Here is a 17,616-nt window from a genome sequence, read left to right on the forward strand (position 1 = left end):
TTGCTGCCATGTGATTGGCTGATTAATTATTTGTTTTAACAAGCAATTGAACAGGTGTACCTAATAAAGTGGCCGGTGAGTGCATGTTGTTTTGTTTGTAAAAACTAAATTAATTTATCACTTGATGACTTATATCTTAAAGCAATTAAACTAAAGGAAGTCAAGGCTAAGGTAATTCACTTTGAACATTAGTGAAATTACTGACAGCCTGACTTGATAGTTTGGTGATTCGGATTGGTTCTACACCAGGTACTGTGTGACTCAAATATGAGAGAGTGCCAGCAACTATGTTTGAAAGAGTTCCCTACATCTCAGTGTCCTTTGAGATCATTGGTAGGAGATGCATTGCTCAAACACGCTGCACTTTTGCTTTTAAGACAATAATATCTACATTATTATGAATATGTGAAAATCTGACATGACGGATTCGAGGGTCAGCTAAATATCTGAAATGCCCCTTTGGACCCCATCTGTGTAAATGTCTGTCAGTGCAAACACTTTCAGTATCTGACCATCAGTTAAAATTGGGATACATTTCAAAAGGCCATTACACAATGTTCAAATGTTATTATGTGATTGAAAAATATTACAATCTTTAAAATGTATATTATAATAATGAAGATTTTAACCAATCTAATGTTGTTGCTATGTATTTATTAATGTCATGTACTGCCACAGAGTGAACTGCAGTCCCAAGTTAAACAGAAAATCCTGCCTGAACCTTTGAAATGTTGTTGATCAAAGTTAATCATTTAACCCATGCCAAAGTTTGGCAAATATTTCCAATGTCTTCATTTTGGCTTGTAACAGTGGAAGCAGAACAAGCATCCAGCTCTTTTACAAGGTGCTATACTGTAAGTACTCTGTTATAAATTATTTTAAATGTAAAGATTGGCCACATTCACCTTTAAAAGATTGAGTGTAGTCCTAATACGTGTTTTATAACTGTATTTAGGAATGCCAGTAATTAAGTATAAAACAACAACTTTGAATAGAGATAAAAATAGCCGTTTGTATTATTTTTTTAGTCAATATCCTTAACAGATAAAGCTGCTGATAAGTTTATAATGTCTTCATCTTCAGGGACTTTGTGTTTGGAGCACACCTTGATCACTCAGTGTTCAGTAAGGAGTGTCTATGGGTGACCTGATTTACAGTGGAGGTCATAAATTAATTGTTTGACCTTGCATTTTTACAGCAAAAGTTCAAGAAAATCATGGTCTAAATTTGGTTCTCCCAATTAGTTCTAAATATGGATCCCGTGAACTGTGATATATTTTACCCAGTGTTTCAGTCAAGACAAACCCCTTTAATCTACAGTAAAATAAAATAGAACAAACAGAATATGTCATGGAATATATTAACTGTTATGTAAATAAATAACTTGTTTTACGACTAATGGACGACCACAGTTATAGAGGCCTACATATGACTTTAAGAGTTAAATCTCTGCAACCACACAACTCCTGTTCATAGGTATTTCAATCACTTAGAGGTAGTTAAGTAACATTTGACCACCAGTATATGATAAGTCTAGCTTTGTATGTGCTTTAATCTATGAAAACATTGATCAAACAGCTAAAAGAATACATTTGGAATATGTGTAAGAATTGATCAGTTTTGTAAGCCTGTGCTTTGAGCCATGTGCCATCCATTTAAACCTTTTCCCTTTGTCCCTCCACACAGGAGAGTTGGGTGGACTTTGAGCGATCAAAGCACTGGTTGTGCCTCCCAGTTGTCTGACTGAGCCCGCCTGAGGGTATAAAAGTCCTGAGCTGAAGCTGAAACATCAGTCTCGTCTGAGTACTCGCCTACACCAAAGGAGAGAGCTTCAAAGAACCCATAATGGGTGATTCAAAGCTCTGCCTTTTGCTGATCCTCAGCACAACTGCCTTGGCTTGTGAGTAGTTCTTAGAAAACATATTTGAATAACTGTCTTGGCATATTGTATTCTATTTGGCACATGATCACCCACTGTTTTGCTGCAAATATTTTCTAAATTATTATTATTTTTTTTTAATTAAATTTAATTTCTGCATTAATTGTTGAATGTATGTGTTTTTAAAACTATGTTATGACAGATAGAAATGTTCTCAGAAAAAATAGATTTGTGTGAAGACATCACAATCATGACCTATGATGGATGTGTTAGTGTAGTTGTGCTATATCTTATTTTGTTCAACTGTCAGTTTGAATCCCTTTCAGTTGGATTAGAAGTACTAAAAAACTAATGATCTGACTTTCTTGGAACAGTTGCCCAAGAAGAAGATCAGCCAACCTGCCTTTGTAAGTTACACTAAACTTCCTGCTGTGATCATGCTCATGTTAATGAGTTTAATTTTTGTGTTGACATCCAGTCTACACATCTAAAATCAGTTTATTCATTATATTGTAGAAGTAAATTGATGCTTTTGCTTTTAAAAACCAAATCTCGTCTTTTTTTTTCTTCTCCAGTGGCCCAACGGTACAAGACTCTACACAAGTATGAATACCAATATGAAGCTGAATCTTTGAATGCCATCAACGGAGCCTCACAGCTCAAGAACGGACCCAAGGCCTCTTGCAAGGTACAGGAACATTTTTCACAGTCATCTAAATTGAACTGATTTTTTCTTTCCATCTGACATGACATAATACAAACATGTACTTTCTCTCCCAGGTTGAAATTGAAGTTCCCCAAACCTGTAGTTACATCATCCACACAACTGGCTGTAGCCTGAGTGAGGTGGTCGACATGGACGCAGAGGGCACCCCTGTGTTCGGTCCGGCAGCCGGCTCTGATGCCTTTGCAGCTGAAATGGAGAGGTACTTTACTTGTGAAAGTCCCTGATGTAGAAAACGATTTACCAATCTGATTTTTTTCGCACTGATAATTAAGTTTAAACATGACACATTTTCTTTTAGATATCCACTGAAGGTTGTAGTTGAGGGTGCGAACGATGTGAAACTGTACCCTGAAGATGGTGAGACAACAACCATCCTCAATTTCAAGAGGGGAATCATTTCTGCCCTGGCTGTGCCTCTGCTGGAAGAAGACCAGAACAAGAACATGGTACACTTAAAGAAAATACTTCTGCATACTTCATTACAACTATCAAAGTCAAACATATCGATATCTACATTTAAAAAAGATATTCTAAATAAACATTTTGTTCTTTATTTTTCCATTTCAGCCCACCATCCATGGCAAGTGCAAGACCTCTTACACTGTCAACGCAAGAGAGGACATTGCAACTGACATCAGCCTCAACAGGGATCTGTCCAGATGCGACAAATTTGTACCAATGAGAGATCACACCAGTCCCCTGGCACTTATCTCTGGCATGGTAAGACAACCAAACCTCACTGTCCATGGTAGCAACAGGAACCTCTCAGACAAATAGAAAATAGGTATCACATCATTGTTAAAGAGGACAAAAGAAGGCACCACTTAGGAAACGTTATTTTGGAAGTGCCATGCATGCTCTTTAACTCTTTAATTTCAATCGATCCACTAACAAATATTAAAATTATTTTCAGCACTACCCTCTTGCCCAGCTGGTGAGAAGCTCACAGACCTGCAACTACAAGTTTGACAATGAGCAGAAGCACATGACCTCTGCGTCCTGCACTGAAAAACACATTCTCCTTCCCTTCTCTCACAAGTAAGACCAACCTTGTACTAGACCCTATAAAATTCTCCCTTTTGTACATGTGTACAATGATACATCTTATACAAGAGAGCTGCTGTATTATTAACCATGGTTTGGCTTTCTACAGGGGAGAATATGGAGTTACCAATGTTGGAAAGCAAGAACTGAATCTGGTTGAGGTTACTGCTCACAACGACAGAGTCTTTGAACACAGTAAGTCCTTGTTTAATGTGTATTATTTGCTTTATTGTTGGCTGTTCAATAAAGGTTACATTTACTCATTATAACCCTGTTGCCTGTCTATCATAGGTGACATTGTCAAGGGTCTTCACATGGACGTTGTTGAGGACAAGAGTGTTGTCCAGGATAAAGATGCAGGTCTAAGCCTACTGAGAGAACTGGCCACTCTGCCCGAGACCGAAGGTGACAGGAGGGCCCACCTCTTCCACAAGCTGGTCACCATGGTGCGTGGCATGAAGACTGAGACCCTGACTCCCGCCATTCCTGAGGCTCTTGAAGTGTCCCGTGTCCTGACCTACCAGGTTCTGGCCCAGTGTGGAACCCCTGAGTGCAGCAGTGCCATCATGCAGATTCTCAGGACCTTTGACAGCTCTTCACTTGAGGTTGATGCCACCGTTTTTGCTTTGGGACTCATGTCCAATCCATCTGCCCTCCTGATCAATGACATGCTGGAGATGGCCAAATACAAACCCAGCAAGCCCATCATGTATGCCTTGAGCAATGTTGTCAAGAGGTGAGTAAAGTTAAGCATAGTTTATTCCAGGTTTAAGATCAAAAATAATATTTAAAAATGTTTCCTCTTTGTGTAAGATTTATTTTCAAACGTGATTGAATTGTAAAAAAAAATTATAATAATTATTATTCCACAGGTTTTACAAAGCTGAGGGTAAACTGATCCCTGAGATATTCTCTGTTGCTGAGTTCATGGCTGCCCAGCTGGGTGACTGTTCCGGTGACCAGGATAACACTTTCATGACACTGAGGGTAGGTATCTTAGCCAAAGGTGCAAATTTGATATCAATTAAAGGATTATTAAGCAGATGCACACCACTTCTGTCCTTGTATAAAATAATAATAATAATTCAGTTGATATTACATTCCATTTGGTTCCATTATTGGTTCTGTGCAAACAAGTAAAATATGCATTCTTAAACAGCACAAACAAAACCAAAGCGAGAAAAAAAAGTCGAAATGCATGCTCAATTGAAAGCAAAGACAGGGGAAGAATTAAATAAAATTTGAAAGATGGATAATTTAGAGAAGTGGGTTAAAACTGGCAATAAGAAACAACACATAAAAACCTGAATTCAAGTCTATTACCAAAGAATGTTTCAGTTTAGATTCTGCCCAATGAGAAAAAATATAAATTTTGTTTTGATTGTAGGTTATTGGAAACATGGCCCAAGCTGTTGGAGCTGCTGGTCCTGCACTCAGAGCTGCTGTGATCCAGTGTGTGAATCATCCTGAAGCTTCCCTGGCTGTGCAAGAAGCTGCCATCCAGGCATACAGGCTGACACCTGTCCCTGAAGAGGCAAGTTAAATTGTATAAAGGCTATTACAGATTATCTAAATAACGAATTCTACTGTATATTCATATTACTTTTGTTTACAGGGCAGAGAGGTTCTCATGCAGGTGCTTTTGGACGGTGCCAGTCCCATGCAGAAGCGCATTGCTGCATATTTGGTACTTATGAAGGACCCCCAACCCACTGAACTGGCCCAGCTGGCTGATGCCCTGCCCAATGAGCAGGACAAACAAGTCAAGAGCTTTGTGATCTCCCACATTACCAACATATTGTCCTCAACTGAGCCAGAGACCCAAGAGTAAGTGTGAAGCATTTGCAGCTTTATATTTATGTTTTTTGTTGCATTGATATTTGGTGCCCCCATTTCATCATCATTGGGTAACCTGTAACTTTCTTTGTTACAGACTGAGACAGAAGATTCGTGATGCACTGCAGGGTAATGAGATCGGGCCAATGATGGACTTCACCAAGTTTTCCCGCAACTACAAGATGGGATCTGTGGAGGGCAACATGATGTTTGATGATACCAGCTACCTGCCCAAGGAGGTCATGCTTGAAATGACTCTGAAGGCCTTTGGTTATGACATTGACATGATGGAGGTAAAAATTTTGAGCAAATTTTGAATGCAAATGACAATTTGCAGAGTTCTGTGTAATAATTGTTATAAATGTGTCACCGTAACAGATTGGTATGGAGGGCAAAGGTTTTGAGCCAACTGTTGAAGCCCTGTTTGGAGAGAATGGCTTCTTCCCCGACACTGCCCTGAAGACAATGTACTTTGTCTCTGAGAACATGCCACTTAGAGTCAATGAGATCCTGCAGAACATGCTTCCTGCCATGAAGAAGGACAGGATGAAGAGACAGGTACTCAAACCAATCTATTTTGTGCACATTATAATATAATATTATGTCCACTGTAACAATGATAATCAATGTTTCCATAAGGGAAAAGGTTGTAATAGAGGGTTCATATCCATGTTTAGGCCTCCCATAACCTGATGAGGGACATCGGACGCAATCTCAACAAACTTGTGAGGGACATGAAGACAGCACAGTCTCCTGAGGCAATGATTTATCTGAGACTTTTGGGAAATGAGCTGGGATACCTGAAGACCAACGAAATGGAGGAGATGGCCTACTCCGCTGCCATGATGATTGACAGCATGATGAAGATGTTCCCTACCGATGTAAGGAAGTTGTTTGCTGTGCTTGAAAAAAAGATGTTGACGATGAAACAATGCATTGTATTCAAATGTGCTATCTGTATTATTATTTGACACAGATTATGCAGGCACTGATGACCAAGGCTGACAACACAATCTTTGCCCACTACATCTTCATGGACAATGAATTCTTCCTGCCAACTGTCACTGGTGTGCCTCTGAGGATTGCACTGTCTGGTACTTTCACCCCTGGCATCAAGGGTGGACTTAGCATTGCTCGTGACATGGTAAATATCTTAAAAACTCTTTCCAAAAAACTTTTTGCAACTGTATGCTTTTCTACTAAACATAATCGAAACAACAAGTTACCTCTGTCAAATGTGTGTCCACAGAGCGAGGTTACCTTCATGCCATCTGCTGGCATTGAGTTTGTAACTCAGGTTGGCTCCCACCTCCCTGAATATGTCAACTCTGGATTAGAGATGCACACCAACATTTTCCACGAGAGTGGGCTTAGTGCCAAGATCTCCATGGGACAGGACAATCTTAAATTGACTATCCCTGCTCCAATGAGTCCTACAAAGCTCATCAAAATGACGTAAGTCTGAATTGAACAGATTATATATTGCAATTCTCTTAAACGCATGCAAAACCATTATAACCTGAAGTATAAAGCGGGAACTGTCATTTGACAAGGAAATGTTGAGGAGAGCTGTTTGTAGCTTTTGAAATATACAAATGAATAATTTGTGTAAAAATTTTTTTAGGGGATCTTATTTCTGTGATTGCTTTACTACATTTGAATTAAAACAACCAAAGATAACAAACTTTTCTACATTTAATGTTTAGAAACACCCTAGTGGCAGTGACTGGATCAGAGGTTAAGACCATCCCCTCTATGCTGATGGACAAGGTTGATGTTCATGAGTGCACTCCCTTCTTCGCTGGAATGAAATATTGCACTGCTCTAGTGTACACAGATGCTTTCTCTCAGGAGACAGCCCCCTACTTCCCCTTCACAGGAGATAGCCAGTGAGCAAAGCGTCATACACAAACAACAAATACTAATTCATTTTTTAAATGAATTCAGAATGGTGGCTGACTTTGGTTTGTCTAAATAGATTTGCTGTGGAGCTCCACCCCACTGGTGAGGTTACTGAGTACACTGCCACTGTTGCTTACGAGCTCCTCAAGGAGGGAGAAGAGGGTCGGCAGAAGGTTGACTCTGTGAAGTTCATTCTGAGGGCTGAAGGTAATGAATACTACTTAATGGACAGTGGGCACTATGGTAAAAATCAGTTTTATTTTAGAAAAAAGCTCTAAAGTTTAGGGGAGTTGTGTAATGTGCATTTTTTGGTTGGTCAACAGGTGCAGATCCCACTGAAGCTACAGCAATTGTGAAATATAACAGAAGGAAGAATGTCATCACAGCTGACGTCCAGATCCCTGACTACGATGTGGAGGCTGGACTCAGGCTTGGTGTTGTTAATGGAAACACCAAGGGAAAAGGAACTCACTCCATCTCTCTTGATTTAATAAACAAGAACATTCCTCAGCTTTCCTTGGTTGGCCGTGCCAAGTAAGAAGTCAACTATAACTTCTCATGATATAACATTCATGTCACCCTCATCCTTGAGATTATACTAACTAATGTATTACTTTTTCAGTCTTGTTGCCATGAAGGAGGGTATGCTGCAAGTCCAACTACTTGTCCCCTTGATCAACGCTGATGCCACTGTCACAGCTAACATGAAACGTGATGAAGAATTGGAATTGGAGCTTAAGAGTGAAATCAAGGTCATGGACGCAACCTCTGAGCAGAAAATTGAAATGAAATATGGTAATGAAATTTCCAAGCAACCCTTTCCTTCAGAATATAACTCTGTAATAGTTCCATATGTCTTAAAAATTTATTTACTCATTCATTTATTTATGGAGTAACTTTATCTCCAGCCTTACTATTAATTGTATTCATTGAAAATGTTCTGTCATGTCTAAGGAATCATTTAATTGTTCTCTACTGTATCAGACACCACCAAGATTGAAGTTGAGTTCAAGTCTGATGTGAACACTGAGACCGCTAAATTACCATATGGTGATCTGGTTGACAAGTATGGCAACCAAGTTCTTGACATGCCTGTGGGACAGACCGACATGAAGGTCCGTCACATCTTCATGAAGTTTGTGGAGGTATGAATCTTGAATTAAGCAAATATTATTCTGATTTAATTGACATTTTAAGAAATGAATCATGCAATACAACCTGTTTTGCTTTCTTCTTAGGCGGCAAACAACTACATGGAAAAGTATGGTGCTGATATCCCTTACATTCAGAACTTCAGAGTGCCTGATATGCCTGAGATTTCCCTGCCAGAGACCTTGTTCCTAAATACGTAAGTCTGAAGACTTCCAAGAATTTGTTTTCTATTAACTGAATATTTTTTCAAAATATTTATGCATTTTACTTTTGTCTACTTAACAGTGAGGCAAAGGCTGTCTACTACTTCAACAATGAGCACTTCACCATCGCTATCCCTGTCCCTCTTGGAGGAAAGTCAACAGAAGAGATGAACTTCCCAGCAGCATTGACAACACCTAGGGTGTCTCTTCCCCAGTTTGGATTGGAGATTGTCTCCATGGAGGTTCCTATCCCAGAGCTTGTTGTCCCTGAGAGCCTCACCCTGTCTATTCCTCTTTTTGGCAAAGCAGAGCTATCGACTCTGATGAGGAGCAACCTATACAACATGGAGGCTTCAATGGCTGCCGGCAAAGATGTTTTGGAGACACCAAGCTACTCTGCCGAGTTTGATGTGAAAGGAACCTCCCCTCTTGACATCCTCTCAATAAAGATGAAAGGTATTTCATTAAATATAAATGTTTTTCCTTCTCATGATTATTTAATCTTTAAAATTATGTTTTGTTCATTATTTGTATCAGCTATCAATATATATATTTTTTTCATTTAGGGTCCGGAATGTTGGCCACCACTGATTCTATCAAAGTCCAGTTGGAAAGCTCGTTGGCTCATAAATTCATTGATGCCAGCCTTAGTATTGTTGAGGATGCAACCATCACCGACAAAATCAATTTGAAATCAAGCAGCAAGTTTGAAGTCACAAGCCCACTTGGTCTCTCTATTGTACTGGAGCACACAGGTATGTCTGGAATCAACACTGAAGAATTGTCTGGTGAGAACAACTTTAAGGGAATGTTCAATGCTGGACCAATGTATGGCAAGACCATTTCATCCCAGACATTCACCATCTTCCCATTCAAGCCAGAAACAAAGATTGATTCTACTATTGAGCTTCACTCCACAATTGTTGATGCCAAGAACACAATTGCAGCAAGTCTTGCCAATGGTGAATTCTCCCTTTTGTCTAACACCAATGCCTTTGAAGACATGTTGACTCATGTTGCTGAGCTCTCCTTTAAAGACAGCAAGCTGTCCCTGAAATGTGATGCAAATGCCCTTGCTCTTGGTATGAAGCTGCGTAACCAGGCTGAAGCCTCTGTTGGTGCCGGCGAAGTTGTCATGAGAGTGGAAACAAATGCAGACCACTCTGAAGACCGGGTTTATTCTCTGCTGACTGCCTCTCTTGATGTTAATGGTCTAACAATTAACAGTGATGCCACCATGAAGCTTCTTGAGAATGAGGCTACTCACAAGGCTACCCTGAGAATGAACCATGATGGTTTGACAACAAGTGGAACAACCACCCTCCAGAGCCCCCTGGCCCTGGAAAACACCTTCAACGCTGGGCTTGATGCTTCCAAGGCTACCCTTTCCATTACCAACAAGGCTGCAATGAATGACATCAAGATTGATAATGCCAACACTATGACCATTACTCTTTCTAGCCTTGACTTCAACTCAAAGGCTGAAGCCATTGCAAGTGAGTATGCCTCTTACACTCATGATATCACCATCGACATGAAACCCTACACTGTTGCTGCCACTGTTAATAACAACATGAAGCTTCTGGCAGCCAACTTCATTAATGAGGCTCAGCTGACGGCAGAGCTTTACAAAATGGACATCACTGGCAGCCTGAAAGCCATCTATGGTGAGGAAGAAATCAAGCATATCTATCAAGTCAACTATGCTGATATGACCGCTATTGCAAAATGCAGCACTACTGGAAAGCTCTTTGGAACTCACATGAGCCACAATGCCGAGCTTGAAGTTGTTGGTCTTGCTGCCAGAATCACCAACGATGCCCGCTTCAATTCACAAGCAATGCGCTTTGACCACACCATCCGTTGCAGTATTGTGCCCTTTGATTTCAACCTTGATGCCATTTTCAATGCTGATGGAGACATGACCATGTATGGTAAGCACAGCGCACAGCTTTACGGCAAATTCCTCCTGAAAGCACAACCCCTGGCTTTTGCTAGTTCACATGAATGCAGAGCATCAGTAACCCAGCAGCTGGAAAACGGTTTCTCCCTTGAAACCACATTTGACAACAGGATGGATAACGTTCTGTCACTCCAAGAGCAGAAGACCAGTTTTAGAATGAAGTCTAAAGTAAATGAGCATGCCTTAAACCAGGATATGAGTCTTTACAACACTGCTGAGAGAACTGGAGTTGAGGTTTCTGGCACCATCCTTACAAACTTCCTCAACGCAGACACCACAGAGAACCAGGAATTCACCATCTCTGGCTTCCTCAAGTATGACAAGAGCACAGAGAGTCATGTGATTCAATTCCCTCTTATGGAAAATCTGCCTGTCGTCTTGGAAAGCATCAAGGGCTTTGTTGTGAATGTTGCAGAGGCACTGCAAAACTACATCAACAATGAAGAAATAAGGGCTAAACTTGAAGCTCTCCCCCAGCATGTAACTGACTTAATTTCTCAACTGAATATAGAAGGAAGCATGATTCAGCTGAAGGAATATTTCAATGATTTTACCCAAGAATATGTCATCTCCATGGAAGATGTGGAAGCCTCTTTGACTAACCTGAAGGTAAATGTTGAGAAACTATTGGCTGATTTAACTGTTTACATCAAACACTTTGCTGGTATGATGAAGGAGATCATTGTTAGTGGGACCCTGCCTGAAACCCTTATCCAGAAGATCCAGGAACAGCTGAATGCTATTAACGAGGAGTATGACATTAAGGCTCTGGTTGTGTTTGTGATTGATGCCATGAAGGAGATGATCCAGCAGTTTGACCTGGAAAAACTGAAGGGCAGCAGCATTGCATTCCTGCATGATATTGATGCCAAGTATGCAATCAAGGACACACTAGAGATAATCATGAGTGACATTAAACAAACAATTGAGAACTTTGACATGCAACACTTGATTGATGACCTAAAAGCTTTCATTTCATCCTACAACTTTGAAGCTATCATTGAGGGACTTGTGAACAAGATTCCCACAGAGATGTTCAGCGACATTACAGATAATGTTAAACAATTAATTCAAGACTTTGACATCCTTGGCAAGATCAACGCAGTCTATGCCAAGATGAGAGAATTGATTGTCAAGTTTGAAGCTGACAAAAAGGTTCAAGCCCTCTTGGAAAAGGCTGTGGAGCTCATCAAGCAGTTCAAAATTGAAGAAACCGTCACGGCTGTATTTCAAATGGTGAAGGATGCAGAAATCCCGACCAAATTCATGCAAGTCTTCCAGGATGCTATCAACTACCTGAAAACAACTGAGGTTAAAGACATAATTGAAAAACTCAACATGGCTATTGAAACTATTGTTCAGAAGCTGAATTCATTGGATTATAATGACTTTGTTGATCATGTCAATCAAGTTATTGCTGAGTACACCGTTTATGTGAATGAGCTGATCAGGACTCTTGAAATCCCACAGAAACTTGAGGCAACAAAAGATCTCTTCAACCTAGTTTCATCCTCTTTTAGAGCATTCGTAGAAAGCCTGAGAGAAATCAAAGTTGCAGAAATGATTAAGTCAGTTAAGGACATCACTGACCAAGTTGTGTTTGATAACCTTAGGGGTGTTGCTGAATTTATAAAACAGGACCTTACAAATCTGGATGTGAAAGCTGTGATAACCTCTTATTTGAACATCTTGAGCAAATACTACACAGGAGTCTTAACCATCATCACTAAAGTTTTCACCAATATGGTTGAGATTATTAAGAATGTGGCACCTGAGCAAAAAATCTTCAGCGAGATTCAACAAATTATTGATGGGCTCATTACTGAACTGAAGACAGTTGAGTTGAATATGCCATCCTTCATCTTTCCCTTAACTGATCTTGTTGTGCCTTCAATGAAACTCAGCATGGATAAGCTTGGAGAGTTTGAAATCCCAACACAGCTGGACATCCCTGAGTTCACTATCCTGAGCTTCCACACTGTGCAAGCCACCACAATTTCCTTTGATGACATCAAGCAGAGAATAATTGAATTTATTGATTTCATTGTGAACTTTGAGATCAAAATGCCTGATATGGAGGCTTTCTTTGGAGAACTGACTGTGAACTACCTTCCAGCAATGCCGGAAATTACCTTCCCAGAATTCACTCTTCCTGAGTTCTCATTCCCTATCATCCCACAAGTTCCTGTAGAAAAGCTTGTTAAGTCTCTTCAGGTTCCAGAGTTCAAGCTGCCAACCATTCCAAGTGAGATCATGGTCCCATGCTTTGGTAAACTCTATGGTGAGATTAGATTTCACACTCCCATCTACTCAGTGAAGACATCTGCTGAATTTCAGAACTCCACCGAGAATGAACTGACACCTACATTCACTGGATTCCTTACTTCCCAGGCCACATCTGAAAGTTTTGAAATTCTTAATTACAAACTTGACTCCACTGCTCGCATTGCAATCCCCAAAATGAGTCGTGTTGTCCTTGCAGAGACTCTTAAATTGAACCATGTGCTTCTTGGAGTGGAACATCAGGCATCTGTAACTCTGTATGGCCCATCAGCACAGGCCCAGGCCAAAACTACCATTAAGGTTACAACTTCACCTTATTCTGCTGATTTCATGAACACCGCCTTTATTGCTATGGAAGGAGGAATGTCTGCCTCTCTTGATACAACTTACACTCATTTAGTAAACCTCCCACTCTTCAATATCAGACATGAGGCCACTGCAACGCAGAAAGCAATTGCTCGCCTGGATGGCTACACCTTCACCCTAACTCTTGACAATTCAGGCAACGGAAAGTTGAATGATAATGATGGCAACCACAAGAGCAACATGCAGTTTTCACTAACTCCCAGCATTGCCACTCTAACTTTCTCAGGTGACACAGACTCTACTATCTTGAAGATGAAACAGCAAATTACTGCTGAATCAGGCACCCTTTCCTATGTCAAGTTCAATATCCGAAATGAGGCAGAGGCACCAATTATCAAGAACAGTCTTGTTTTGGCATCTGGACATGCCAACCTTTATGATATGAAGGTTGAGTTTAAAGCAAACCATGACACAGAACTGTATGGTGCAGTCAGTGGAGTCCTGTCCAATGGAGTCAACATTGTGGCCCGTCCTGTTGAGTTTGTAATTGAATTCCAAAACAAAGGAAATGCCAAGGTCAACATGTTTGAAACACTGATTGCTAAAATAGATCTGCAGAATGATTACTCAGCCACCTTCAACCGCAACAGCCAACAAATGAACACAGTGGCTCTGGCTCGTCTTAATCAGTACAAAATGTTCTACAACTTCACTGTTGACAATAATGACAATGAGGCTGGCATCTTTGTTGCCATGGAGAATGAGGCCAATCTTGACTTCCTGACATCCCCCATCAGCATTCCAGAGATTGACCTGCCTTTTGTTGACTTCCGTACTCCAGCTATCAGTGATCTGAACTTGTATGAGCAGACTGGATTGCAGAACATTTTGACTACTACTGAGCAGTCTGTGAATATGGATGCCAAGGTTGTTTACCAGAAAAGCAAAGCTGCCCCCCTTGTCGATATGATGGGTCTAATCCAGATTCCTTCTGTGGGTAACATGATCACAGAGCTTTCTTTCAAGTCTGCCATCATCAATCTGAATGTCAATGCTGGTCTGTATGCTGAGGATGATTTCGTTTTCCGTCTAGGAGCTACCACAGCCTCTGTGTGTGAGGCTCTTAAAGCCAAACTTGATGGCACCACAAGTCTGACCACCAAGAGAGGAATCAAATTGGCCAATTCCCTGTCCCTTGAAAATCTTCACATTGAAGGCACTCATGACAGCACCATCAGTATGAGTAGTGAGACTTTTGAAACTGCTGTCTCTGTGGCTACTGTTGCAAAGATTGCACTGCCTATCTTCAACCTGGAAGCAAACCAAAATCTTGTTGCAGACACAAAAACAAAAGCAAATGCTGTCTCCACCTTAAGGATGGTGGCTGATTTCAACATCCCTGTGATTAAGGCAGTTGGAAAGGCAGAGGCAGATCACAGTCTGAAGATAGATGGAACCTTTGAGTATGTTTCCATGGAGTCATCCACTAAGGCAAACATGGATGCCACAGTGCTTGAAGACTATCTAGCTTTGGGAGTCCTGGATAATGACATCAATCTGTATCTGAATCATGATGGATTACGCTCCACCTCCAAGGTTATTGCTGATGCCAAGCTTAACCATGGCACCACCAAAGTAATTGGCATGGATGTTAATGAGAATCTTGCTGTTGAAGCCTCCCTGAGCCGTGTGTATGCAGTGCTAAAGTATACTGGTAACAACGAGGCAAACCTGTTTGATTTCAACACCAATGGAAAGCATGTTGTCCAGGCAACTGCTGACCTTGCACCAGCCTCCTCCCTGACTGCTGACATTGAGATTGATATCTCTCAGCCAAGTAGCCTGGGTGACTTCACCATCTTTGAGAAAACTGTTGCTGATGTGACAATCTCCAAGCAGACAATCTCTACCAATGCCAAGTTTGTCAGCCCACTGTACAACATGAACCTGGCAGCTGAAGTAGAGGGCAATGCTCCTGTATTCAAAACCACCTTCAAGTCCTCTGCCACCTCTGTGATGGTGCCACTGGAATATGACATGGATGGTGAGTTGATGAAATTCCCGTTACATATTCATTTTTTTGATGTTGCAAGCATTGTTGTGCACTCAATCTTACAAATATTTTTTATTTTAATAGCTTCCACTACTGCAAACTTTGAGAACGAAGCTCTGAATGTGATAAGCAAGGCTGTCCTGACTCATGCTGACTTGACCATGGATGTCAACCATGTCATTACCCAAGCCTTGAGGTAATATTCTGTGTTTGTATTTACAACATAGGTTAAATAATTACTTGTGATATTCCAGGTTAAAACTAAACAACACTTTCTCTTCACATTTTAGGATGAAGCGTCAGGCTGATGACAGGTAAATGTTCAATCTATTTTCTCCACCTATGTTTCCATCTTGATCATTTATTTTAATGTGTTTAAATCAGATTCCTTCATATTTAACATATGTAGATGCAATACATTTTTTTAGTTTGAAATGCTTTCTTTCTCTTTCAGTTCCTCTCGCCATACCCTGAATGTGGACATAACCAGCCCTACTTTCACTGATGCAAATCTTCGTTATGCTGCTCTCAGAGATGGTATTAGTGCCTCAGTATCTACCCCATCCACTGGCTTCCTGGGACTTCAGTTCAATGGCAGAGTCCCATCTCAAATGAGTGCAAGATTCTTTGGTCGTTACCCTGTGAGTATCATTAACATTACCTCTTTAAATACAACTGAAAGTTAAACTAAAAACAAAAAAAGCCAAAACAATATTTTATTTTATTCTGTTCAACAGTCCACCCCAGACGTTGATGTTGACATCTTGGTCATCAGATCATCTGCCAAGGATGCTAACAAGATGAACCTGCATGTTGCCTACAACATGGAGGCACCCAAAGTTATGCTCAATGAACTCAAGACAAGACTCCCTTCCATCATCTCCACATTCACAACATTTGCTGACAAGTACCAGATCTCAAGTAAAGTAGAGGAGTTGAGGGACTTTGTTGTTAACCGCATCAGCGAGGCCTATAATGCTGCAGTCAACTATGATGCTCAAATGAGCCAGCTGTCAATCTTCTTCAGGAACGTAATTGTCCAGTACCAAGAGACTGTCCAGGTCTTCCTGGATGCAGTCATCAAGGTCTTGAGAGAGACCCGGTTCAAGGTACCTGGGTCTGATGAGATGACCACTCTCCCTGAGGTCCTAAAGAAGCTGACAAGCAGCATTAGTGCTATGCTAGAGATCACCATCCAGAGTATCTACGAGAACATGGAGGTCTACTATAACTCTTTTGTTGAGAGGATCAGTAGTATCAAGTTGCGCATGCCAGTAGGTGATGCAATCACTGGAGGCCAAATCTTTGATCAGGTCAAAACAAGTTTCAAGAATATCTGTGATGAACTGGTGGACTTTGTGAAAAATATCGAGAGTATTGACACAATGTTAGTGAAGCTTGGTGAGACCCTGAAGGCTATTGTTGAGAAATCCCAGGAGTTTGTTGACTCTGTTCATTCTGACTATTTAGATGCAGTGTTCATCAACATCAATTTGCTCTATCGTAACCTTGTTACAGTCATGAAGAATGTTGCAGATCAGATCTCTGCCCTAAATGTGGAGGGACTCAACAATGCAGCTGAGTACATTATAGACATGTTTGTTTATGTAGTGGACCAGTTCAATAACACAGTTTATGGTTTCCTCCAGCAAGCTTCAGAGGAAGCTCAAGCCTATATAAAAGTTAGTGATGGAAGGTTGGAGATTGAGCTTCCATTTGCCATCCAACAGGCCTAAGTCTATATGAAACACTATCATCTGTGTATGCTTGGAAGGAGTATGGACACTTATCTCTCGAACCATATTTATAACAATGAGTTTAACAGAAAAACCTGTTTAACCATTTTAATCTAGAGAGTTTATTGTGCGACCATATTGAAAATGTAAAGTTTTACTGAACACACCTTGTAAAGACTGAACAACACAAATAAAATACATTAATGCAATCTGTCAATGCCTGATCTCCTGCTTCATGATGTCTTAGTTTTTAAAGCACAGTTTGTTCGTTAAAGCACTGAATTTATTTAGAGTCATGATTTGGCTGCTACTTTTATACTTTTTCAGGAATTTATCAAAAGTTTCACTATACAATATAAAAAAAAATACAAAAAAAAATTAATACAAAGCTATTCCTGCTACAGCAGCAACATATACAGTGCTGCTTGAAAGTTTGTGAAACCCTTGAGCCTTTTGGAATTTTATTTATTTTAACCATTATGAATTAATTTTTATCAATACCAGTATTTTTTATATGAAATAACAGATGTTT

The 17,616-nt window shown here is 40.3% G+C and overlaps 1 protein-coding gene across 1 annotated transcript; it reads left to right on the forward strand.

The window, feature by feature from the left end:
• Positions 1-1,845: 1,845 nt before the first annotated feature.
• apobb.1 (apolipoprotein Bb, tandem duplicate 1) lies at positions 1,846-17,084 on the forward strand (the record flags this gene model as incomplete). The annotated part of the gene is made up of 29 exons (XM_080048237.1): positions 1,846-1,900; positions 2,254-2,286; positions 2,455-2,567; positions 2,660-2,805; positions 2,905-3,052; positions 3,174-3,326; positions 3,520-3,644; positions 3,760-3,845; positions 3,942-4,386; positions 4,523-4,637; positions 5,038-5,184; positions 5,266-5,477; positions 5,584-5,779; positions 5,865-6,044; positions 6,164-6,367; positions 6,463-6,630; positions 6,736-6,941; positions 7,193-7,375; positions 7,465-7,595; positions 7,712-7,922; positions 8,011-8,183; positions 8,373-8,533; positions 8,627-8,736; positions 8,826-9,199; positions 9,310-15,339; positions 15,433-15,544; positions 15,639-15,662; positions 15,803-15,989; positions 16,086-17,084. 29 exons carry the CDS (start codon positions 1,846-1,848, stop codon positions 17,082-17,084), a joined length of 11,427 nt encoding a protein of 3,808 aa, XP_079904363.1.
• Positions 17,085-17,616: the final 532 nt, after the last annotated feature.

This window comes from Ammodytes marinus, assembly GCF_949987685.1.
Source record: "Ammodytes marinus genome assembly, chromosome: 19".
NCBI classification, from domain to species: Eukaryota; Metazoa; Chordata; class Actinopteri; order Uranoscopiformes; family Ammodytidae; genus Ammodytes; species Ammodytes marinus.